Source organism: Hemiscyllium ocellatum, chromosome 45 (assembly GCF_020745735.1).
Source record: "Hemiscyllium ocellatum isolate sHemOce1 chromosome 45, sHemOce1.pat.X.cur, whole genome shotgun sequence".
NCBI lineage: Eukaryota > Metazoa > Chordata > Chondrichthyes > Orectolobiformes > Hemiscylliidae > Hemiscyllium > Hemiscyllium ocellatum.
Window position 1 is genome coordinate 15788272 of NC_083445.1, and position 24969 is coordinate 15813240.

Here is a 24969-nt window from a genome sequence, read left to right on the forward strand (position 1 = left end):
CAAGAAGGCAGAAGTAAGTTAAAAGTGAAGGACATCACATCTTTTGCTGTCTGTGATATGGCTGATGATAATCATCATGCATTGTGCATGACAACGATTACTGTGCTAACTAATCGTGCACTATCCATGATACCATGGGTCATATATTTTATTTGAAATGAAACATAATCCAGATCTCTGAGTATAAACAACTAACTGCTGTAAGAAAGGAACCAGTGTATTTTTGGTTGTTTAGTACAGGGAGTGACATATCTCACCACTTTCATTCGCTTCACCTTTAAGCAATATGTCTTCATCTTCAAATCCTCTCAGATCTTTGATAATAATCTTGTGTGCCTTTTTTGGGAAAAGGTGCAAGAGGGTTCAGGCTGTGACTGCTTACCCAAATTTCTCTCTCTCTTAGGAAGAAACCCAGATCAGCAATGCCTAGATTACGTTAGAAAACTATGGCTATTATTGTAATGGGCATCCTATCACATCTGTGGTATGATATATCAGAGCATTAACAACTTATACCTTCTCCTTCAGTTGGAATTTAATATGGACAACTTTCTTTTGAGCTGGTCACTATTGGAAGATAAACAAATAGACTTGTAAAAGAATGTTTTCAATTTTCATAGCAAGTAGCTGTTCCTGTCTGGAAAATAATATGGGGTTGCAGAGTTGGTTTCTTTGAAGTTCGGATGGGGGTGGTTTTGATTTTCCCTCTCTGCTTTTTTGTTAACAAATGGTATGTTCCCATACATATCTTCTCATATAAGCATGGTTGTCAAATTCCCATGATGACCTATGCTTTATAGCATCAATATTTTGGACCACAATATTGTCCTGGTTAAGACTTCAACTCAAATGTCTGATTTATTGTTAATACCAAAATTAGCTGAAACAATCTTCCTGTTATGACTGTGAAGTGGAACTGCATTAGGATAATATGGTACTATATCTGTTGAAAACATCATCATCCCATTGAGTGACACATCCCATAAAACCAACTTTTAGCCATGCGTAGATTTGATACAATTAATATTAAGCCTTCACCATTCACATTTAGCTTGATGTGATATTTGTAATCTGCTCCCTGACTTCCAGAGGTAGGGTTTTAAAAATATCATCTTCTACAATCAGTTGGTTTTTGTGGAGGAAAACACATTGTCCCAATTCAACTGGAAGTTTATCCAGTTTGTTGACTTTAATGTCCAGAAATTGCAGTTGCCGAAGACGTCCAATTGAAGGAGAAAGGTGAGTTAAATTATTATGTGAGATATTGAGCACCCGAAGCTTGGTGCAAGAGAAAAGGTTTTCTGGTAATTCGGTCACCTTATTGCATTCTATAGCAAAATGCTGCAGCTCTACGAGCTGGTCTATATCAGGAGGGATCTTGGAGATGTGATTGTGTGAGACATCTAGGAAGAGTAGCTTTGTAAGTTTAAACAAACTTGGAGGCAGGAATTCAATCTTGTTCTTATTCAGATAAAGCATTTCAAGGTTAGCAATTTTGGCAATGTGAACAGGAATTGAAGAGATGTTGTTATGCCACAATCTGAGACAGATGAGCTTTCGAAGGTTTTGGCAACTGGCAAGCTCCTCTGTCGAACTTAGGTTGTTGTCTTTGAGATCCAGTTCCTGTAAGTTGGTCAAGCTGAAGATGGCACTAGGAATTCTTTCCAAATTACAGTGGAGCAGCCTCAAGAGAGTCAGGCAGAAAAGCTTCTTAATGGTTGCAAGAGATGTTATTTTTACACCTTCGTTGTGAATTATCAAGCATAGAAGGTGAGGTGCCATGTCTAAAATTGCAGTTGGCAGCTTAGTTATATTAGTTTTCAGATGCAAAGTGTCTACCTTAGGGAGCTCACGAAACATTTGCAGAGCTGTGGAGATTTTGCTGTCTGTTTGCAGTTGCCCTTCAATATAGAGCTCACGCAAACTTTTCAAGGTGAATATCCATGGAGGTATTTCATCAGCAATACCAAACCGTACACGTAAAGTTATCAAATTCTCCTTCAAGAATAAAAGTGCCTGCCTTTCCACCTTAACTGAACAATTGTATAACCACATTTCTTTCATCATTTTGAGGTTGGAGATGGCTGCAGAAATGGCAACACCTTTGATGAGTTCCAGCTTTAACACCTCAATCTCAGTCAGGTCATAAACCTGGATTGGAATTCCAGGCATCATGAAGAGGTGCATCTCAACTTTGTTCTCAATGTTTGTGATGAGACGCTGCTTTAGTCGCTCTTGACTCCACTCATGATTCAAATTGAGCTGAAGAAGTTTGTTCTCACTCACATCTGACAGGAACACAGCAAACTTCCTGGCATAAAGTTTGTCATATTGATCGATAAGATGAAGCAAGAATGCAAAATCGTTTCTTACATCAGGAATATCATCCATCCCAGTCTCAACCCTCACATTTTCAAATGAATACTCTTTTAATTTGTAATAGAGTATCCAGTGCAGTGTGTACAGACATGTGCAACTGTATAAGACAATTGCAGTTATATATACTAAGGATAACATTCGAAACATCCTCCATAAACCATGAATGCAGAAGAAGTCAGTGAATCCTGTGATGTGCAGTGCATCAACGCAGTGAATGTTGTTACACATTTGAGGAATGAAAATGCTGATGTAGACAAGGATAACAACACTTTGTACAGCTCGGACAATGGTCTGATTCAAGTACATTGTATAGAGAATGTCTCCCTCTTCTGTGTGGAGGCGGAACTTCTTCACCTTTTCAAACAATGATTTTGCTTGTTCACCTTCTTTTTTATCCAAAATTTTCACTGAGGAGTTGTCCACCATTATACCACCAGCAGCTTTCAAAGCTTGTGAGGAACCTTTAGATAAAAGAGAAACTTTATCTGCTTCATGGATGTCATTGCTGAAAGTCATCTCTTGGGACAATGACTCAGAAGAATCAACTTTCAATGGACTACTTATAGAAGATAATGATTGATCTATATTTGATTCTGAAACTACAGGTATCCTGGGGGTAGACTCCTCATATACTGTTTCTGATAGCGCTTTGGTGGTCCATGGAGAGTCTAGGCATTTCCCAAGCACAGTTATAAAATGTTCAATCTTCGAACTTGTGCCAGGAAATTTGAACCAAAAATTGCTACTGATTAAAAATATCAGAGAATGCAGAAGTACCAGATAAGGGAAATATTTGGAAAACCAAATAACTGCATTATCATAGCACCACTGATTAATAAGGTAATATTGCTGGACATCTAGGCCAGTCTGGAATCCAGTAGCAAACACACTAAGATTGAGCTCCTCCAAAATAGAGTGGTTCCATTGGCGCTCTTGAATGGAGAGACCCTCTGGAACTGGGATACACAGAATCTGCTCACTTGATACCTAGGAAATAACAGATTAAACACTTATTAACTAATTAATTAAACCAGATCAATTAAATAGTCACCTCGTAGGCCATGTCTTCCTGGCAACAGAAGGGCTAATCTTTCCTGCTTCAACTTCATGGGCCCAAATTACTTACTTTTACTAGGATGTCAATCTCACCCCTAATTTTTGTTTCACCTGCATTACTCCAGCTACAAAGAAGCAAATTATCTGAAGTATTATTATTATACAGTAAGAGGACATTATTCAGCAATGATTGACTTGTCCGGGGAGAAGCACAGGAAAAAAAAGATACACTTGAAAATGAACACACTGGTCATACTGGAGCACTGTTCTGAGGTATACAAAACAAGTTGAACCAGTATACATCATTCAGCAGTTTTACTGGTTTTTCCTTCTGGTGAGCTGGAGAAACTATTGATCATGTCCTACCACCCTTACTGTGATGGAATATTTGACAAATCAATCATTTTTTGTTTCTCCTGCGTAAGAAAAGCAAGTGGGCTGTGAAACCATATCCTGCCAAATGGGCTGTGAACACACATTCTAGTAGGTTTTATAAGTCCCTCTTATTATGGTACTCTTAGTCAAAAATAGTGTCTGGCCCTCACAGCAACAAAACTGGGATTCTGTGAAGTATTCTGCACATTGGAATACCAATTCAGACAGACTGAAACCAGGGGTCATATTTTATTGGGAATATTTCTTACATCTCTGACAATTTATGCAGATCATATATAAGATGTTTATCAAGAAGGTACGCATTTAAACGTAGAAAACCGCATGTGAGAAAATACCTTTCCTCAAAAAGTGGTTTCAGTTCGGAATGCACTACTGGACGCAGTTCCAATTAAGGCACTCAAGAGGGCACTAGGTGATTATTTCTATTCAAATAATCTAAACATTACAGCCTGGAAACAGTCACCTGCACTGAACAGCAGATTGTCATGGGTCTGGTATCAAGGAGCGTTTAAGGTGCAAACACTACATCACAGTTGTGTCTTTCTCCTTCTTTCCTCCTCTAACCAAAAAACAAAGAGGGGTTGATAGAGAGATATGCTATAACAAAATTATTGTTGGTAGTATGTTGTAAGAATTTGTGTGGAGTGGCTTCAGAGAGTAGCAGCTCAGCAAAAACTACAGATAAGCTCAGGTATAGTCCTTTGAATTTTCCTCTTTAGTGTTAGGGCAGTTGCTTGTTCCTCCTGCAGGAGTTGAGAGCACAAAGAGACTTCCATCCTCCCTGATGACTACACCTGTGGGAAGTGCACCAAGCTGCAACTCCTGGGAAACTGTGTTAGGGTGCTGAAGCTGAAGTTGGATGCACTTTGGATCTTCTGAGATACTGAGGGCTTCACAGATAAGAGTTTCAGTGAGGTGGTCACACCTAAAGGTGCAGACAGACAGTAGGAGTTGAAAAGTGTGGAGCTGGAAAAGCACAGCAGGTCAGGCAGCGTGACAAACAGAAGATTTGATGTTTCGGGCAGAAGTCCTTCAACAGGAATGCCCTTTATCCGAGTTGCAGGCAGAGGGTAGCTGGGTGACAACCAGGAAATGCAAAGGGAGTAGGCAGAGAGTACAGGAATCCCCTGGTGGAATTAGAAAGGAGCTTGCAGGGTTTGATTGGAGTAGTTTGTTTGCAGGTAAAGGGACCTCCAGCAAAGTTCAAGGTCTGTACGATCTTGTGAGGGTGAATGGCAGGGTTGACAGGAATAGGGAACCCTTGATGACAAGAAATATTGAGGCTTTGACCAGAAAAAAGGAGGGATGGCTCAGGTACAGGCAGCTGGGATCAAGAGAATCCCCAGAGGTATATGATGGATACAGTTTATTGAAGAATGAAATCAGTAGGGTGAAAAGCAGGCACAAGATAGCCTTGGCTGAAAAGATTAGGGTGAATGCAAAGAGGTTTTTTAAGTATATTAAAATAAAAAAAAACTGGAGAGAAAATAGGAACCCTCAAGGACCCAAGTGGACATGCATGTGTAGAACTGCAGGAAATGGGCGAGATTCTCAATGAATATTTCTCCTCTATGTTTACCATGGAGCAAGACTTGAAGACTTGGGAACTTGGGCAAGTTAGTAATCATATCTTGGAGACAGTCCATATCGCAGTAAAGGAGGTGTTGGATGTATTAGAATATATGAAGGTGGATAAACCTCCTAGTCTTGACCAGATATATACCCAAGAAATCTGTAAGAGGCTCGAGAAGATGTTGCGGGGACCCTGGCTTATATTTATGCAACATCGTTAGCCACGGGTGAGGTCCCAGCAGACTGGTGGTTGGGGTCTGTTTGGAGGTGGAGGTGTTCTCTGAAACATACCGCAAGTAGGTGGCCTGTCTCCCTAATATAGAGGAGGCCACAGTGTTCTCTGAAACGTTCCGCAAGTAGGTAGCTTGTCTCCCCAATGTAGAGGAAGCCACTTGAGCCCCGCCCCTCCAAGCATCTCCTCCACTTCCCGCTCCTCCGCCCTTGAGCCCCGCCCCTCCAATCGCCACCAGGCCATAACCCCACTGGTCCTCACCTACCACCCCACCAACCTCCATATACATCGTATCATCCGTCGTCATTTCCGCCACGTCAAAACGGACCCCACCACCAAAGGTATATTTCCCTCCCCTCCCCTATCAGCGTTCCAAAAAGACCACTCCCTTTGTGACTCCCTCGTCAAGTCCATACCCCCCACCAACCCAACCTCCACTCCCGGCACCTTCCCCTGCAACCGCAAGAAATGCAAAACTTGCGCCCACACCTCCCCCTTACTTCCCTCCAAGGCCCCAAGGGATCCTTCCATATCCGCCACAAATTCACCTGCACCTCCACACACATCATTTACTGCATCCGCTGCACCCGATGTGGCCTCCTCTACATTGGGGAGACAGGCCGCCTACTTGCGGAACGTTTCAGAGAACACCTCTGGGACGCCCGGACCAACCAACCCAACCACCCGTGGCTCAACACTTCAACTCCCCCTCCCACTCCACCAAGGACATGCATGTCCGTGCACTCCTCCATCGCCAGACCATAGCAACATGACGGCTGGAGGAAGAGCGCCTCATCTTCCACCTAGGAACCCTCCAACCACAAGGGATAAACTCAGATTTCTCCAGTTTCCTCATTTTCCCTCCCCCCACCTTGTCTCAGTCCCAACCCTCGAACTCAGCACCACCTCCCTAACCTGCAATCTTCTTCCTGACCTCTCCGCCCCCACCCCCACTCTGGCCTATCACCCTCACCTTAACCTCCTTCCACTTATCGCATTTCCAATGCCCCTCCCCCAAGTCCCTCCGCCCTACCTTTATCTTAGCCTGCTTGGCACATTTTCCTCATTCCTGAAGAAGGGCTCATGACCGAAACGTCGATTCTCCTGCTCCTTGAATGCTGCCTGACCTGCTGCTCTTTTCCACTAAATTAATCTACCAAATTCAGTCCACGTGAATTAGGGCACGAGGTGAGAGGACAACTGAAATTAATTAAGGAGAAATTGGTGAGTCAGAGTTCAGAGACCACACATTTGAACTATGTCAAATTTTAGGGAAAGATTAATAGACCAGTTGAGTTGGCCCAACAGTATTCAAATGTAGCAGAACATGTGTTGAAACAGGAAGTAGACAAGAAATCAAAAATTCTGAAATTTTTCCAGTGGAGATAAAGTGTTAGTGTTAGTGTTACTTCCAATGGTAGGTGAATCTTTAATGGGCCTTATAAAATCAAAAGAAAATTGAGTGATGTGAATTATTTGCTAAGAACACCACATAGAAAGAAATCTTATTGGGTGTGTCATGTGAATATATTCAAAAGGATTTCGAAAAGGAAGGAAAGCAAAAGAAGATTTATTACTTGTTACAACACAGTAAGAAAAACCAAGTTCAGGTGATTCTGATTTGGCCATTCCTCCATCTATATCGGACAATGAGGAAGTTCTCAAATTGGGATAAATTATTGAAATTATTTTAAAGAGTTATTATATCACATGGGGAGATATGACGGAATAAGCTGGGAAGTACTAATCTAATTGTGCATTATGTCAAGATAGGAAATGCTATTCCAATTAAGCAACATCCTTCTAGATTTAACCCTCTAAAGTTAGCACAGATTCAAAAAGAGATTGAATGCAGGCTCAAAGACAACATAATTGAGAGAGTTGCAGCGAATGGAGTTCACCCATAGTAATGGTGCCAAAACCAGATGGTACCCAATGATTATGTTTGGACTATCGCAGAGTCAATGCAGTTACAAAATTTGATTCATATCCTATTCCATGTTTGGAAGACTGTATTCAGATGGGACAACTAACATATTTCAAAGTAAACTTACTCAAAAGATACTGGCACATAACTTTATCTGAAACAGTAAAGACAATTTTGGCTTTTGTGACACCGAATGGACTGTACCCATCATACTATTTGGTACGGAAAATGCACCAGTCACATTGACCCAATTGTGTCGTGTACATCAACCATCTGGAGATTTTTTAGTCACACCTGGAAGGTACATTTGCAGCATCTATCGGAATTGTTTGATCGACATTGGGAGGCAAGTTTGTTGATAAACTAGCTAAGTGAGTTTGCAAAATTCCAAGTCATGTTTCTGGACCATGTCACTGAACATGTAGAGATAGCTCCAGGGGATTTGAAAACAAAGGTTATTCGAGAGTTGCACGTATCATCAACAGAGAGGGAAGTACTACGATTCCTCGGATTGAATGTTTTTTATCTGAAGTTTATACCAAATTTTAGCAGTATGGCTGTTCCACTACTGACTTATTGAAAAGTACAGAAAATTTCAATGGTTAGAGGAATATCAGAAGGCATTTGACAGTCTGAAAGCTGTGTTAACCACTGTCCCTGTGTTAGCTACACCTAATTACACAAAGCCACTCAAGGTGGCTACTGATGCGAGTTGCGCAATGTTGGTCCTTGTGATTAGATTAGATTACTTACAGTGTGGAAACAGGCCCTTCGGCCCAACAAGTCCACACCGACCCGCCGAAGCGCAACCCACCCATACCCCTACATTTACCCCTTACCTAACACTACGGGCAATTTAGCATGGCCAATTCACCTGACCTGCACATCTTTGGACTGTGGGAGGAAACCGGAGCACCCGGAGGAAACCCACGCAGACACGGGGAGAACGTGCAAACTCCACACAGTCAGTCGCCTGAGTCAGGAATTGAACCCAGATCTCAGGCGCTGTGAGGCAGCAGTGCTAACCACTGTGCCACCGTGCCGCCCACCGTCCTGTGCTCATGCTAGAAGCTAATGAAAAATAGAAAGACCTATTAGGTATTTTTGCAGAAAACTGAATAGTCATCTACAGAAATATTCCACGGTTAAGAATGAGTCCTTGAGTTTGGTATCAGCATTGCAACATTTCAACCTTTATATTGCCAGTCATGTGTCTGAGACAATTGTAAATACTGATCCTAACCCCTTAAAGGTTCTGGAGAAAGTTAAGGACAAAAATTCCAGACTGTTTAGTTGAAGCTTATTATTACAGCTATTCAATCTGAAAATTATACATATGGCAGGAAAAGATAATGCAATTGCCAATGCGTTGTGGCGACTTTGATGTGGAAAGCCAGAGGCATTTAGCTGTGGGGAAATAAAAGGACTGAAATAGACAGTAGTAGTGGACTCAACGATTAGCACTGCTGAATCACAGCACCAGGGACTCTGGTCCAATTCCAGCTTCAGGTGATTGTTGTGGGGAGTTTGCACGTTCTCCATGTGTCTGTATGGGTTTCCTCCTCTCCTCCGGTTTCCTCCCATTATCCAAAGATGTGCAGATTAAATGAATTGGCCATGTTAAATTGCCCATAGCGTCCAGGGATATACAGGCTAGGTTGGTTAGCCATGGGAAATGCAGGGTTATGGGGGGGTTGGGATGCTCTTTGTAGGGTTGGTGTGGACTTGATGGGTCAAATGGCCTGCTTCCACACTATAAGGATTCTATCCTATTCTAGTAAGTCAATGTAATATATATGTATTTTGTGAAATAGTGTAGGATTAAAGGTTTTTTTTAAATGAAGCTATCTTTGGATATTGATGGTTCATTTTCTTTTAAAGGAAGGGGGAAGGTGTGACAATACTGAAACCTTAAGAAGAATAGTTTATCCTGTTTTTCTTTTAAAGAGAGGTTTTAAGGCAGAGATGCCGAGCAGTCTACCAGAGCTACTAGAGAAAAGAGCTTGTAAGTCCGTGAGGTTTTCCTTAAAAGTTCATCTTGGGCCAGTGATTCTCAGGTGTCTGTGGGAATGTCTTATTTTGCCAGCAAAGCTTTGAGGTTATCACTGAAGCACTGTTCACCTGAGGCTTGCCTGTCATTTCAAAGCTGGGAGTTCAGCACCTCCTTGGGGTGTCTTGTGTCAGTCATGTGGGCAACATACCCAGCTCATGGTAGCTAATCAAAGGTGGTTAATGCCTCGATGCTGGGGATGTTAGCCTGGTCACCGACTCTGGTGTTGGTGCGTCTTTCTTTCCAGCGAATTCACAGGATCTTGTGAGGCAGCATTGATGGTACTGCTCTGGTGCTTTCAAGTGTCTGCTGCAGACAGTCCATTTCTCCGAGTCATGTCAGAGGGCGGGAACCACAGCTCTGTAAACCATGACACTAGTGTTGAATCTGATGTTGTTGTGGTCATAACATTCTGCCCTTATCTACATTGGCTGTCTGCGTGAACATAACTCAGTACTTTTTTTCCATGTATCCTTATGCACAATTTCTATTCAAATAATTTTCTAATACTCTCTTGGATGCCTTGATTGAACCTACCTTCACCACACCAGCTGCAGTTTCTTTTGTCTCCACCACACATGTGGCCACATTTGAACTGTTTGTGGTGTGAAAACAGTTTATCGCACTTGCTTCATTTGTGAATCATTTTAAATCTGTGCCCCTTGTTCTTGATCCTTTTATGAGCTGGAACTGTTTCTCCCTGTCTACTTTTGTCCAGCTTCCTCATGACTTTGAAAAAGAGAAGGCTCATCAAATCTCCTGGCAGTCTTCTGCTCTCCAAGAAGAAAAGTCCCATTTTCTCAAATCCCTAGCTTAAATTTCTCATCCTTGGAACTAGTTTTATCAATCACTTCTTCATCCTCCCTTCAGCATTTCATTCACTACTTAGGCAATATTCCAGCTGAGGTATAACTTGTGATGTACACAAGTTCAGCACAATCTCCTTGCTCTTATACTGTATGCCCCTATTAGTTAAGCCCTAGGAACTGTATGCCTTATGAACTCTCCATCTTTCTTCCATCTTTAATGACTTGTGTATATCTATATTTTATGTTGTCTCTCCATGTTCTTCCACTAAAATTTCACACTTTTCTGCAATGAACCACATCTGCCACCTCTCTGTCCTTTTGAAATTACATACTGTCCTCACAGTTTATAATCATTCTAAATTTTGTATCATCTCCAAACTTCAAAAGTATCCACTGTACTCCAAGATCTAGATCATTAGTTCATATCAGGAAAAGCAACAGATCCAATTCAGACCCCTTGAGAACTCCACTACAAATCTTTTTCCAGCTTTAAAAATATCTATTAACTCTGTTGCCTATTATACAGCTAATTTTTTTTTAGATTACTTACAGTGTGGAAACAGGCCCTTCGGCCCAACAAGTCCACACCGACCCGCCGAAGCGCAACCCACCCATACCCCTTACCTAACACTATGGGCAATTTAGCATGGCCAATTCACCTGACCCGCACATCTTTGGACTGTGGGAGGAAACCGGAGCACCCGGAGGAAACCCACGCAGACACGAGGAGAACGTGCAAACTCCACACAGTCAGTCGCCTGAGTCAGGAATTGAACCCGGGTCTCAGGCGCTGTGAGGCAGCAGTGCTAACCGCTGTGCCACCGTGCCGCCCACTTATATCCACATTGCTACTGTTACTTGTATTTCACGATCTATCACTTTTCCCATAACTCTGTTGAATAACACTATATTGAATACCTTTTGGAAATCCATGTATACATGATCAGCATCACCCTCAGCAAGCCTCTATCTCAAATAATTGTTTCTAGAACCTACCACAAAGTTTCTTTTAGATTACTTACAGTGTGAGAACAGGCCCAGCAAGACTACACCGACCTGCCGAAGCGCAACCCACCCAAACCCATTCCCCTACATTTATCCCATCACCTAACACTACAAATTAGCATGGCCAATTCACCTCACCTGCACATTTTTGGATTGTGGGAGGAAACCAGAGCACCCGGAGGAAATCCACACAGACACAGGAGAATGTGCAAACTCCACACAGTCAATCGCCTGAGGTGGGAATTGAACCCAAGTCTCTGGCGCTGTGAGGCAGCAGTGCTAACTACTGTGCCCCTGTGCCACCCATATATACTGACTCATCTGTAATTGCGAGGGTTATCCCTAACAAGGGTTTAATTTTTGAAATTTTAACCAATACTGACACCCCTCTTCCTTTTCTATCTTTTATGAAGAGACCTTATAACGAGGAATATTTCTTGAGCTAGGTCTCTTATCACAACATCATTTTTGCACATAGCAATCTATGCTTGTAACTCACTAATCTTATTTACTGTATTCCATACATATACAGGCACATACTATTGCTCTGATTCAGATTCCCATTATCTGAAAATCCTGGGTATATCATTCAAGACATAGCTTGGCTGATGGTAGAAAGTGCACTCCCCATGAGATCAATCACGCACGCCTGCACTCTGTGTCATCGTACATGACCCTTGATAGAGCTGCAGTGGTAAAGAGACTGTCACATCTCCTTCAGGAATGTTCCTTTACAAAAAGTCTGGAGAGACAGGGATTTTTGTTGAGGTTCTTCCTGAACATCTCCATGCAGCTCTGTGTTAATATGGATGTTCCTTAGGACGCACGCCAAGACAAACATCAATTGCAGTGGGTGAACCATCGACTCAGTAAAGATGCTCTTTGGTCTAGATGAAACTTCTTGGTATTCCAGTGCAAAGGATTATCTTCAATTGAGTGTTGCAAATTTGAACATTCCAAGGTCCATGATGAGATATTGAGGGACGCTCTGGGCAGCCATGCCAAGACGTCATAGGAAAATAAATCACTGTCTAAGGTTTTTTTGCCATGATATTCTGTTATCACAACATCATTTTTGCAGAATATCTGGGGTAAAATGCTTGAGTTGAGTATATAATTCTTGTTACATTTAGTAAATACTCCATTTTTGCATTTGGAAAGAGGCAGATAGAGTACAAATGCTCAACTGAGCAACGTGGTAATTTTATTACATTTTCTGTAATGTCCAATTTGAACTGTTTTGTAATGTATTTAAATATTTTATGAATGAAGTACATTTTTGCAAAATGATCTAATATTTCTGATAAAAAAAAGCCACCCACTCATAATTTCAGATGTCAAGAGTGTGTGCTGTAAAAGCACAACAGAATTTAAACACTCCTGATGAAGGGCTTATGCCTGGAACGTCGATTCTCCTGCTTCTTAGATGCTGCCCGACCTGCTGTGCTTTTCCAGCACCAAGGTCTCGACTCTGATCTCCAGCATCTGCAGTCTTTACTTTCTCCTAATTTCAGATGTGCAGCATTTGCAGTATTTTGTTTTTATTTTAATTAGTAATTTACCTTGTTTACTATTTGTCCCTTTCCCCACCAGTGGTAGCACCTTTAGTTCTACTGTTTGGGAATCTTGTTTTTTTTTACTTATAATCTTTAAGCAATATTTCAGAGCTTATTTTTGCCGGTCACCTTTCTTAAGTCTCCCACGATGAGTTGACACCATGCCTTTTGTTTCAGTAATATTTTCCTCTACAAACCTCATTTTCTACATTAAAGCTGCTATGTATTGCATGTTGTTTTTTCGGTTATTCACTGTATGCAATTTTGATATGATTTTTGTCTAGAAGACTACAGTAATTAAACCTCGTTTTAAAAGTAATAATGTGAATATTAGATATATGTGACATGTTCTGAGAATATGAGGTGCTATTTAAACGTGTTTTCTTTATGATTTTTAAGTCTCAATTCTGCAATGACTAAGGTGAGAAACTCAACATATTATGCAAAATTAAGTATCGTTGTATGCTATCATTGTACGCTAGAACTCTATACATTGTTTCTCCAAAATATGATTAACTTACTGAACTAGTCCTTCATATAAGAAACTGAACAATGTGTGCTAGCAGAATATTTGCCAATTGGAAACTTGCCAATTGGAGCCACTTTTCCTCAATTGTGACCCAACAACTTTAAAGCCAATTTAAACATTTATAGAGGTTTTTCCATAATAAGTGGAGGTTCCAAAAATGCTTTACTAGATGTAAGTTTGCTCGCTCAGCTGCAAGGTTTGTTTTCAGATGTTTCGTCACCATATTAGGTAACATAATCAGTGAGCCTCTGGCGAAGCACTGGTGGTATTTCCCAATTTTTATTTGTGTTTAGGTATCCTCGAGTTGGTGATGTCATTTCCTGTGATATCATTTCCGGTTCTTTTTCTCAGGGGTTGGTAAATGGGATCCAAGTTAATGTGTTTGTTGATAGAATTTAATCTACATTGGACAAACAGGCAGAAAACTAGTCATCAGGATACATGAACATCAACTAGCCACAAAAAGACATGACGCACTCTCACTAGTAGTTTTATATAGACATGAGGAAGGACACCACTCTGATTAGGCAAACACATCTATCCTTGGACAAACCAAACAGAGATACACGCAAGAATTCCTAGAAGCATGGCACTCCAACCAGAACTCTATCAACAAACACATTGACTTACATCCAGAACCTCAACCTGAGCTACAAATCTTCTCAAAACTTGCCAAATGCTTTACTAGCAATTAAGTCCTTTTGATGTGCGGACACTCTTATAATGTGGGAAACACAGCAGCCAATTTCAGCACAGCAGCTCCTACAAATTGCATTATGATAATGACCAGGTAATCTGCAATTATTCTGTTTACTCAGGGATAAATATTGGCCAAGAGACTGCAGGTGATTCGCTGCTCTTCTGCACCATAGGAATTTTTACATCCACCTGATGGCCAGATTATTCAATTGAAAAAAAAAAGCTTAACTACATTCTAATGAAGGATTCTGACCCGAAAAGTCGACTTTCCTGTTTGTTGGGGGATGTCTAACTTGCTATGCTTTTCCAGCTACACATTTTATCGACTCTGACTTCCAGCATCTGCAGTCCTTACTATCTCTTAATTACACTCTACCCTTGTAAAAGTTTTTTCTCATAATTTTACCTGCAGTGCTCCTCCAAACATTGAGACCAAAACCATTAGAAGGGTCAGATATTCTGCAAACACATCCCACCAGGGTTTCAGGATTTTGAATGCTGGGTCTTGTTCTCCAAAATATGATAGTTCTGTGACTGGAATCATTTCTACTGAGATAAAAAGAAATAACATGTTGATACGATAACAGCAGAAATCAATAATGTGATTATCATTTTTCAAGAATCCTAAGATTGCGAAATGAATGATGCCAAAAGATTCATAGTTTAACGAAAGATTTTTAACACACAAAACTAATGTCATGATTCTGCTGTAAAATAGTCAGCTACGTTAAAACGTAATAATAATACTATTATTTGTACTTCAAATCAAATGTTTTAACTTTACGTTTCATCAAGACTTACATCCCAAAACTCTCAATTCAAAATACAATAATCAAATTGCAGCACGGTGGGACAGTGGTTAGCACTGCTGCCTCACAGTGCCAGAGACCCGGGTTCAATTTCCGCCTGAGGCAACTCTCTATGTGGAGGTTGCGTATTCTCCCCGTGTCTGTGTGGGTTTCCTCCGGGTGCTCCGGTTTCCTCCCACAGCCCAAAAATGTGCAGGTTAGGTGAACTGGCCATGCTAAATTGCCCGTAGTGTTAGATGTAGGGGAATGGGTCTGGGTGGGTTGCTCTTTAGAGGGTTGGTGTGGGCTTGTTGGGCCGAAGGGCCTGTTTCCACACTGTAAGTAATCTAATCTAAATCCAAATGGATGTGCCAACAAATATGTGTTAAATGGAATTTTGAGATATGAGCATGATATAATTAGTTGTGTTGTCAATGTAAAGGAGCATGTTTTCTGTGGTTTTGTGCTGTAGAGTGAAATTTTGGTGCATCTTCTGATGACTCTTTAAGGTCTTTGCAACTTCAGCTCGGGAAGCATATAGGCAAGCCGGTGGGCAAATATTCATCAGACTCTTCAGGGTCATCAGCCCCCCCCCCGTTTTAAGAATTTATTGGATCTACTTCTTCCTCATCTCTAAATTCTCATGTGTAGCATACACTATCATTACATCCAAACTTTCTATGGTTGTCTCTTCTTGAATTACCATGTCCACTCCCAGAGAAAAACACCTCCGTATCTAGTTAGTTGATGTCACTCTGCTCATCATTCTGAGTCTTGTGCAGTTATAGCCCTTTTATAGCAGACTTTTTGTACACCATATTTCATTCACACAATCATTAATATGGCCACTAAAACAATTGGGTTGTAATCCTCAATTTTCCACTTACTTTCTCAACTTATCCTTTTCTGACAACATTTTTAACTTTTTCACAGGTCTAGCCACACTCACAGGCCTTGTATATCTGAGATCTTGAAAACAAATGGTGACTTGCCAGTATTCTAAAATTTTACACGCTTGTATGGCCGAACTACGTTCTGATTAGTTGATCTTCTCAAATGACAAGTTTACATAAATTCAACAAAACTGGAGTTAACAGTTCAGACTTTTAGCTTATTCACAGGTATCATTTGCTACCCCACCGGGTGAAATGGTTAAGTATAATATTTCTATAGCAAAGTATTCCAAAGAGTGATATAAAATTATATTCATAAATAATTATTTATTAGATTTTTCCTGTTGATCACATCATTTGAAGGATTGTTTCAGTAGCATTAACTTCTGCAAGCTGTAGAGATTATGTATTATGCCATGATACATAGAAGGCATTACATTGCTTGATCCTATGAGACCAGGGGTGATTAAATATGCTACTGTTACGCAGAGAGCTATTAATATTGTTCTGTCCAAAGTAATTGACTGGAGAAATTGTATTTTCCTGCAGTCACAAATGTTTGGATCAATGGGTCTACCCTTTCCACTTAATTCAAACATCTGATTTTATTATTAATATTTATTTACAGTTTTATAGTATCAGTTTGATTGGCAGCTTTTTTAAGATGGAGAGATGTATGGTTTATTCTGTGTTATACTTTGATATGTTTGCAGCCAGATAGCAGGAGAATCGACGTTTCGGGCATGACTCCTTCTTCAGGAATGAGGAGAGTGTGCCAAGCAGTCTAAGATAAAAGGTAGGGCGGAGGGACTTGGGGGAGGGGCGTTGGAAATGCAATAAGTGGAAGGAGGTTAAGGTGAGGGTGATAGGCCTGAGTGGGGGTGGGGGCGGAGAGGTCAGGAAGAAGATTGCAGGTTAGGAAGGTGGTGCTGACTTTGAGAGGTGGGACTGAGACAAGGTGGGGGAGGGGAAATGAGCAAACTGCAGAAATCTGAGTTCATCCCTTGTGGTCGGAGGGTTCCTAGGCGGAAGATGAGGCGCTCTTCCTCCAGCCGTCATGTTGCTATGGTCTGGCGATGGAGGAGTTCAAGGACCTGCATGTCCTTGGTGGAGTGGGAGAGGGAGTTGAGTCACGGGGTGGTTGGGTTAGTAAATGTCCGTGTTGATTCGGTCGTCCGAGATAGAAATGGAGAGGTCTAGGAAGGGGAGAGAGGAGTCTGAGACGGTCCAGGTAAATTTGAGGTTGGGGTGGAAAGTGTTGGTAAAGTGGATGAACTGTTCAACCTCCGCATGAGAGCACGAGCTAGCGCCGATACAGTCATCGATGTAGCAGAGGAAAAGGTGGGGGGTTGTGCCAGTGTAGCTGCGGAAGATGGACTGTTCCACATATCTTACGAAGAGGTAGGCATAGCTGGGGCCCATGCAGGTGCCCATGGCTACTCCTTTGGTTTGGAGGAAGTGGGAGGATTGGAAAGAGAAGTTGTTCAGATTGAAGACCAGTTCAGTCAGTTGAAGGAGGGTGTCAGTAGAAGGGTGCTGATTGGTACGATGGGAAAGGAAGAAGCGGAGGGCTTTGAGTCCTTTGTGATGAGGGATGGAGGTGTACAGGGACTGGATGTCCATGGTGAAGATAAGGCGTTGGGGACCGGGGAAGCGAAAATCATGGAGGTGGAGGGGGTGGGTGGTGTCCTGAACTTAGGTGGGGAGTTCTTGGACTAAGGGGGACAGGACCGTGTTGAGGTATGCAGAGATGAGTTTGGTGGGGCAGGAGCAGGCTGAAACAATGGGTGGGCGAGGGCAGTCAGGTTCGTGGATTTTGGGCAGGAGGTAGAAACGGGCGGTGCGGGATTGTGGGACTATGAGGTTGGAGGCGGTGGATAGGAGATCCGACCGACTCCCACAGCTGCCTAGACTACAGCTCCTCCCACCCTGCCCCCTGTAAAAACGCCATCCCATATTCCCAATTCCTTCGTCTCCGTCGCATCTGCTCCCAGGAGGCCCAGTTCCAATACCGAACAACCCAGATGACCTCCTTCTTCAAAGACTGCAATTTCGCCCCAGACATGATCGACAATGCTCTCCACCGCATCTCCTCCACTTCCCGCTCCCGCGCCCTTGAGCCCCGCCCCTCCAATCGGCACCAGAACAGAACCCCACTGGTCCTCACCTACCACCCCACCAACCTCCATGTACATCATATCATCCGTCATCATTTCTTCCACCTCAAAACGGACCCCACCACCAGGGGTATATTTCCCTCTCCTCCCCTGTTAGTGTTCCAAAAAGACCACTCCCTCTGTGACTCCCTTGTCGGGTCCACACCCCCCACCAACCCAACCTCCACTCCCGGCACCTTCCCCTGCAACCGCAAGAAATACAAAACCTGCGCCCACACCTCCCCTTTACTTCCCTCCAAGGCCCCAAGGGATCCTTCCATATCCACCACAAATTCACCTGCACCTCCACACACATCATTTACTGCATCCGCTGCACCCGATGTGGCCTCCTCTACATTGGGGAGACAGGCCGCCTACTTGCGGAACGTTTCAGAGAACATCTCTGGGACACCCGGACCAACCAAACCAACCACACAGTGGCTCAACACTTCAACTCCCCCTCCCACTCCACCAAGGACATGCAGGTCCTTGGACTCCTCCATTGCCAGACCATAGCAACACGACGGCTGGAGGACGAGCGCCTCATCTTCCTCCTAGGAACCCTCCAACCACAAGGGATGAACTCAGATTTCTCCAGTTTCCTCATTTCCCCTCCCCCCACCTTGTCTCAGTCCCAACCCACGAACTCAGCACCACCTCCCTAATCTGCAATAATCTTCCTGACCTCTCCACCCCCATCCCTACTCCGGCCTATCACCCTCACCTTAACCTCCTTCCACCTATCGCATTTCCAATGCCCCTCCCCCAAGTCCCTCCTCCCTACCTTTTATCTTAGCCTGCTTGGCACTCTCCTCATTCCTGAAGAAGGGGTCATGCCCGAAACATCGATTCTCCTGCTCCTTGAATGCTGCCTGAACTGCTGCGCTTTTCCAGCAACACATTTTCAGCTCTGATCTCCAGCATCTGCAGTCCTCACTTTCTCCTTGCAGCCAGATAATCTGGCAGTCTGAAGCCATTAGAAATTTGCGATAATTTGTATTTTCATCTGAGCAATTTGTCAAAGAAATGAAAGATCCTATTTTGGGATAAATTTCATGTTGAGGATTAATGTAAGCAAGACATTTTATTATTCTGATATTTCATGTCAAAGTCACAAGTATCATATGCAGTCTGTACTGAATACTGTTTATCAATGATTCTAATGATTTACCATACAATATTTTGTAAGTGTTCCTAATTGTGTATACAATTCTGTCTGTAGTAACACAGATTAATTGCATAGATTCTCCTCTCTACATACACAGCTGGTTGTGTGCCAATAATAAACATTTTGCAAGCAGACAACTGTGACAGAGCACTGAAAAATTTAAGTATCTGTTTATTTTTAAATCACAGCATTTGCCAATAAGACAAGCTGGAGACCTGGTATGGTTTCTATCAATGCGATTAACAACTTAGCAATGTGTGTATGCAAAACAGCCCATTAAGACAACTCCTTGTTCAGTGCCTCCCAATAATATGACAATTATTGAGATCACAAGCTAAGTACGGGTAGTTCTTCTGTAACATGATGGTTGCATTCTTGTGCGACCCTGCACCACAGAAAAATTCCGCTTTAGAACAGCGCTTAAAAGTGTTGGCGATGTAATTGCGTTACAGCCAACACACGTTAAAAGTTTGCATTTTAGAAATGATGTTCCCAATCCGTAAATCACATTACATTGAATTTGTGTTAACAAAATGCGCATTATAGTAGAATGACCTGGAGCTTGCTGCTGACCTCAAGTAAAGCAACACCAAGCACTCTCTCACTCTGAGAACTGTACCTCTCCTCATCTGCAATTAACTGTAACATTGCTTAATAGACATTCACAGCATCGAGCTGCAGTGATGTAATCTGATTGTCTAAGCAGCCAATTACATTAAAGAATTCTCACAGTCGACCAAGCAGGAAATGAAAAGCACAAGCGATTAAATCACATTTTTAAAAATTTCTATAGGGCAAAATAAAAATTGAGACATGGATAAGATGAAGACAGAAGCTAAAATAATATGAACAAACATTTTAAAGAATCATTATTTCAAAATTCTAGTTTTAAAAATTAACCATTATCTAGACTTTGAACAACATTCCATGAATATAAAATGAATTTATTAGGACCAGACTGGTGTTCAACTGACTCACATTGCAGTTGGAAACCCATTTACATCTTAGCAAGGAAGGCTTTTCATGGGATCTCTAAAAATTACTTGACAGTGGACGATAGGAAGTTCTCACCAAGTCAGTTGAATCATTAATGGTACAGTGTGCAGGAGGGAATGAAATGATAGATCAAAACTTCAAGATTTCCACATTAAACTGTTATAGCCACTGGTCACAAACGAGTGTGGAAAAAATAGTTTTGCAAGAAGGTATTAGCACAATGTGGAAAATGTGCTTAAGTGTTGTTTCTGCAGAAGTCAGGTACTCAAAAGTCATAAAGACTCAGTGTGCAGAAGTGATCAGATCCAGTGTTGCATCAGCAAAAGTAATAAGACTCAGCTTTTTTTTTGGGGGGGGGTGTAGTTGCACGCTAACAACAGGCCACAGACAGATGTGGTAAGCCAATTAGATTAGCAATTGCACAGAGCAATACAACTGTCACATATGAAGTAAAAGGGGAAATACAAAGAGGCTCATAAAAACTGAATAAATATGCACTAATATTATTGAGGGGTGTGCCCACTTTGTAGTCACCCGGGCTTGTAAGAACGTATGAATAAAGACTGTTTCGGAATTTGACTCGGACTAAAATTATTTGGCAGTGAGCTTTGTTTCTCACAACAAGGTAGATGAGTTAGCGGCAAAATCATTGCAAATGAATATGATTTAGTAGCCATTGCAGAGACATGGCTGCAGGATGGTCATGACTGGGAGTTAAATATCCACGTGTATCAGACTATTCGGAAGGACAAACAAGAAGGTGAGGGAAGTGGTGTAGTTCCAATATGTAAGGACGACATCAGGGCAGTGGCGAGAGATGAACAGGTTCTGTGGAGAATAAGGTTGAATCCATTTGGATGGAAACTAGAAATTCTAAGGAGAAAAAGTCACTGATATGCGTAGTCTATCGGCCACCAAATAATAATATCACTTTGGGGCAGGCAATAAACAAAGAAATAACTAATGCCTGTAAAAATGATTCGGCAATTATCATGGGGGATTTTAATCTACACATCACTTGATCAAACCAGGTCGGTCAGGTTAGCATTGACAAGGGGTTCATTGAATGTATCAGTGGGTTTTCTTGAACAGTATGTAATGTATCCAACAAGGGAGCAAGCTATCCTAGAAGTGGTCCTGTATAATGAAATAGTAATAATTAATGATGACATTATTAGAGATCCTCTTGGAAGGAGCAATCACAATATGGCTGAATTTAGAACACAGATGGAAAGTGCAAAGATACAATTCAATACCAGGGTCCTGTGCTTAAACAAGGGAGACCACAAGAGAATGAGGGAGGAGTTGGCTAATGTAGACTGGAAGCAAAGACTTTATGGTGGGACAGTTAATAAACAGTGGAGGACTTTCAAAACAATTTTTCAAAGTCCTCGGCAAAAATATAGACTAATGAAAAGGAAGGACTATAGGAAAAGGGGCAATCTGCCATAGGTATTTAAGGAAATAAGAGAGTCTATCAAATTGAAAGAGAAGGCATACAAAGTAGTCAAGATCACCAGGAAACTAGAAGACTGTGAAAGCTTTAAAGATTAACAGAAAGTCACAAAAAGAGTGAAAAAGAAAGGTAAGCTAGAACATGAGAAAATAACAGCTCAGAATATAAAGACAGATAGCAAAAAATTCTAAGTATATAAAACAAAAAAAAGTGGCTAAAGTAAACATTGGTTTTTCAGAGGATGAGAAGGGGTATTTAGTAATAGGATATGAGGAAATGGCCAAGGCATTCACCAGACATTTTGTGTCAGTCTTCACAGTGGAGGACACAAATAACATGCCAGAAGTTGTCAAAGAGACAAAGGTAAGTGAGGACTGGAATAATCTATCTCGAAAGAGGTAGTGTTGGGCAAGCTAATGGAGTTAAGGGTAGACAGGTCTCCTGGCCCTGATGGAATGCATCCCAGATATGGCGGGAGAAATAGCAAATGTAAACTTCACTGGACTCTGGGACAGTTCCAGCTGATTGGAAAACAGCAAATGTGAAGCCACTATTTCAAAAGGGAGGGAGACAAAATATGGGGAATTATAGGCCAGTGAGCTTAACCTCTGTAATGGGGAAATGCTTGAGTCTATAATCAACGAAGAAAAAGCAAAACATCGAGACAGAAATTGTCCTGTTGGTCAGAGGCAGCATGGGTTCAAGAAAGGAAGTCATGCTTAACTAATATTTTGGAATTCTGTGAAGGCACCACAAGCGCACGTTCGAGGACCCAGTAGATACAGTGTATCTAGATTTCTAAACCAAGGTGCCGCACAAAAAGCTGCTGCATAAGATAAAGATTATAAGGTTTTATGGGCAATGTATTAGCCTGGATAGAGGATTTGTTAACCAACAGGAAGCAAAGATTGGGAATAAATGAGTGCTATCTGGTTTGCAATAGTAATGTGTCAGGACTGCAATTATTCGCAATTTACATAGATAATTTGGATTTGTGAACCATATGTAGTGTGTCAAAGTTTGACACTAAGATGAGTGGTGGAGCAAAGCATGCAGAGAATTGTGAAACTTTGCAAAAGGATTGTTTAAGTGAGTGGGCAATGGCTTGGCAAATGGAATACAGTCTTAATAAATGTGAAGTCATCCATTTCGGTCGGAATAACAGTAAAAAGGACTATTACTTGAACAGCAAAAAATTGCAACACACTGCTGTGCAGAAGGAACTTGTGCATGAATCACTGAAGGTTGGTCTGCAGGTCCAAAAGGTAATTAAGGTGGCAAATGGAATTTTGTCCTTCATTGCCAAAGGGGTTGAGTTTAAAAGCAGAGATATTATGTAGAAGCTGGAGTACTCCATGCAGTTTTTGTTCTCCTTACTTTAGAAATTATCGATAGGCAGTACAAGCAGTGCAGAGGAGCTTCACTAGGTTAATTCTGGAGTTGAGGGGGTTGGCTTGAAGAGAGGTTGAGTAATCTGGGATTATATTCCTTGGAATTTAGAAGAATGAGGGGGGGATATTATAGAAATGTGTATAATTATCAAGGAAATAATCAAGGTGAAACTGGGAGAGAAGGGCATAGCCTCAAAATTAGGGGAGGTGATTTGGGATTGAATTGAGAAGGAACTTCTTCAGCCAGAGGATTGTGAATCTATGAAATTTCCTGCTCAATGAAATCGTTTAGGCTTCCTCAGTAATTTTTTTTAAAAGCTAAGAAGATTTTTTTTTCACTAAAGGAATTAAGGGTTATGGTGAAAGGGCGGGTAAGAGGAGCTGAGTCCACAAAAGGTCAGCCATGATCTTACTAAATGGCAGAGCAGGCTGGAGGGGCCAGATGGCTTGCTCGGAATTCTTATGAACACACTTGTGTACCTTGCGTGTCATTAGACACGACAAAAAAGCCTATTATCTCGGGTCTTTGTAATGCGGTAGAACTCGATTAGTTTAACTGACCAGGCAGGCAATTTGCGAATCAGAGTAATGTCAGTAGCGTGAGTTCAATTCTCACATTCATCGAGGTTACCTTCCCAATCGCTCCCTTTGCTTGAGGTGTACTCTCATGCCAGTAGAACCATGGTGACTTTTTTTTAAAATCCCTGGACCAGGAGGTCGGGGTTCATGTCCAATTTGCTCCAGGTGTATAAGAAAGTCTCTTTCCAGGTTGATCAGAAAATATGTTGACGTCTTGGCTAATTCAAGGGGTATGTGCTAACATGTTTTACAAATAAAAATCACACCTCAAGTTGACTTATTGAAATCATACTTCACACCAAGCAGTAAATGTCAGTTACACACTCCCGCCTTTTTTAAAAAACAAATGATGTCTCGTGCCGCCTCCAACAACCGTTGGCATGTTACCAAGCCCCCGGCGCATCTCCTCAACGAATGGTCAGATCCCGCAAAACGGGTGCTCCTATTGGGCCATTCTGTTGTCAATCACTGGAACATCAAACGGGTGGGGCCAGAAAAGCGTGTCCGTTTTGGGGATTTGTTCTTTGTTTTCGAGGTGCCGAATGAGGGAATTGGGGCGGTCTGGAAGAAGGGATTGGATTCCTGGTGAAATATAACAGAAATTATTCACACTTTAGAATTCTTTTTAATGGGAGACGATGAGATTAAATTAGCTAGTTCCAGAGGAAGAATCAACTCAGATTAAATTAGCTCAAATTTTCCTTCTGGATGTAACCTTTGGAGCAGATGGGACTTTATCCCTAATACCCTTGCTCAGAATTAGGCACAATATCATTGCACCTCAAGTGCTCCAAATTTCCATTCTGTACTATACCTTGGATGATGTATATATACATATCAGAATTGGAAATGAAGGAACTATTGAAATTTATCACCCCAAAAAATGTTAGGATATGCAATAGTTGATGGAGGTATGATGGAATTCAGCGTTTCGCCTAGCTACCCGCTTCAAGAAACGATGGACTTAAATTTCGTACAAATGGAAAATACTGCAGAAACTCAGCAGGACTGAAAGCATCTGTGCAGAGAGAAACAGTTAATGTTACACATTCAACAAGTCTTTGGAATTTCTTTTATTAGATGTATGTTTATTAAAGTTCAGAACCTCTATCTGTTCCAAAGTGAATTACTTTTGATGTACGTGTAATGAGTTGCAAATCTAAAGAGGCTTTTGAATAGTCGCAGCTAGAACAAAGCTCCAAATTGTAATTATTTTCAATTATTGAAGGAAGTACAGAGCCATACAGGACTTATGAACACCTGACCAAAAGAATCATCAATAAATATACAAGATGGTTACCAAACATGTTTCACCAGCAAAAAAAAAGCAAG

The 24969-nt window shown here is 41.6% G+C and overlaps 1 protein-coding gene across 1 annotated transcript; it reads right to left on the bottom strand.

The window, feature by feature from the left end:
* Positions 1 to 1047: 1047 nt before the first annotated feature.
* On the bottom strand, positions 1048 to 23690 carry LOC132835918 (volume-regulated anion channel subunit LRRC8C-like). Its single transcript, XM_060855029.1, has 4 exons — positions 23675 to 23690; positions 14617 to 14759; positions 3002 to 3366; positions 1048 to 2935 (listed from the first exon to the last, which is right to left on the bottom strand). The coding sequence occupies exons 2-4, from the start codon at positions 14752 to 14754 to the stop codon at positions 1048 to 1050; spliced, it is 2391 nt and encodes a 796-aa protein (XP_060711012.1). The 5' UTR covers positions 14755 to 14759; positions 23675 to 23690.
* Between the last annotated feature and the right edge of the window lie 1279 nt (positions 23691 to 24969).

Coding starts and splice junctions, on each gene's coding strand:
- LOC132835918 (XM_060855029.1), bottom strand. CDS start 14,754: ATGATTCCAGTCACAGAACTATCATATTTTGGAGAACAAGACCCAGCA. Junction 3,367..14,616: donor TGTTTGGAGGAGCACTGCAG/GTAAAATTATGA, acceptor GTTATTTCCTAG/GTATCAAGTGAGCAGATTCT. Junction 2,936..3,001: donor TCAGAAACAGTATATGAGGA/GTCTACCCCCAG, acceptor TTCTATAAGTAG/TCCATTGAAAGTTGATTCTT.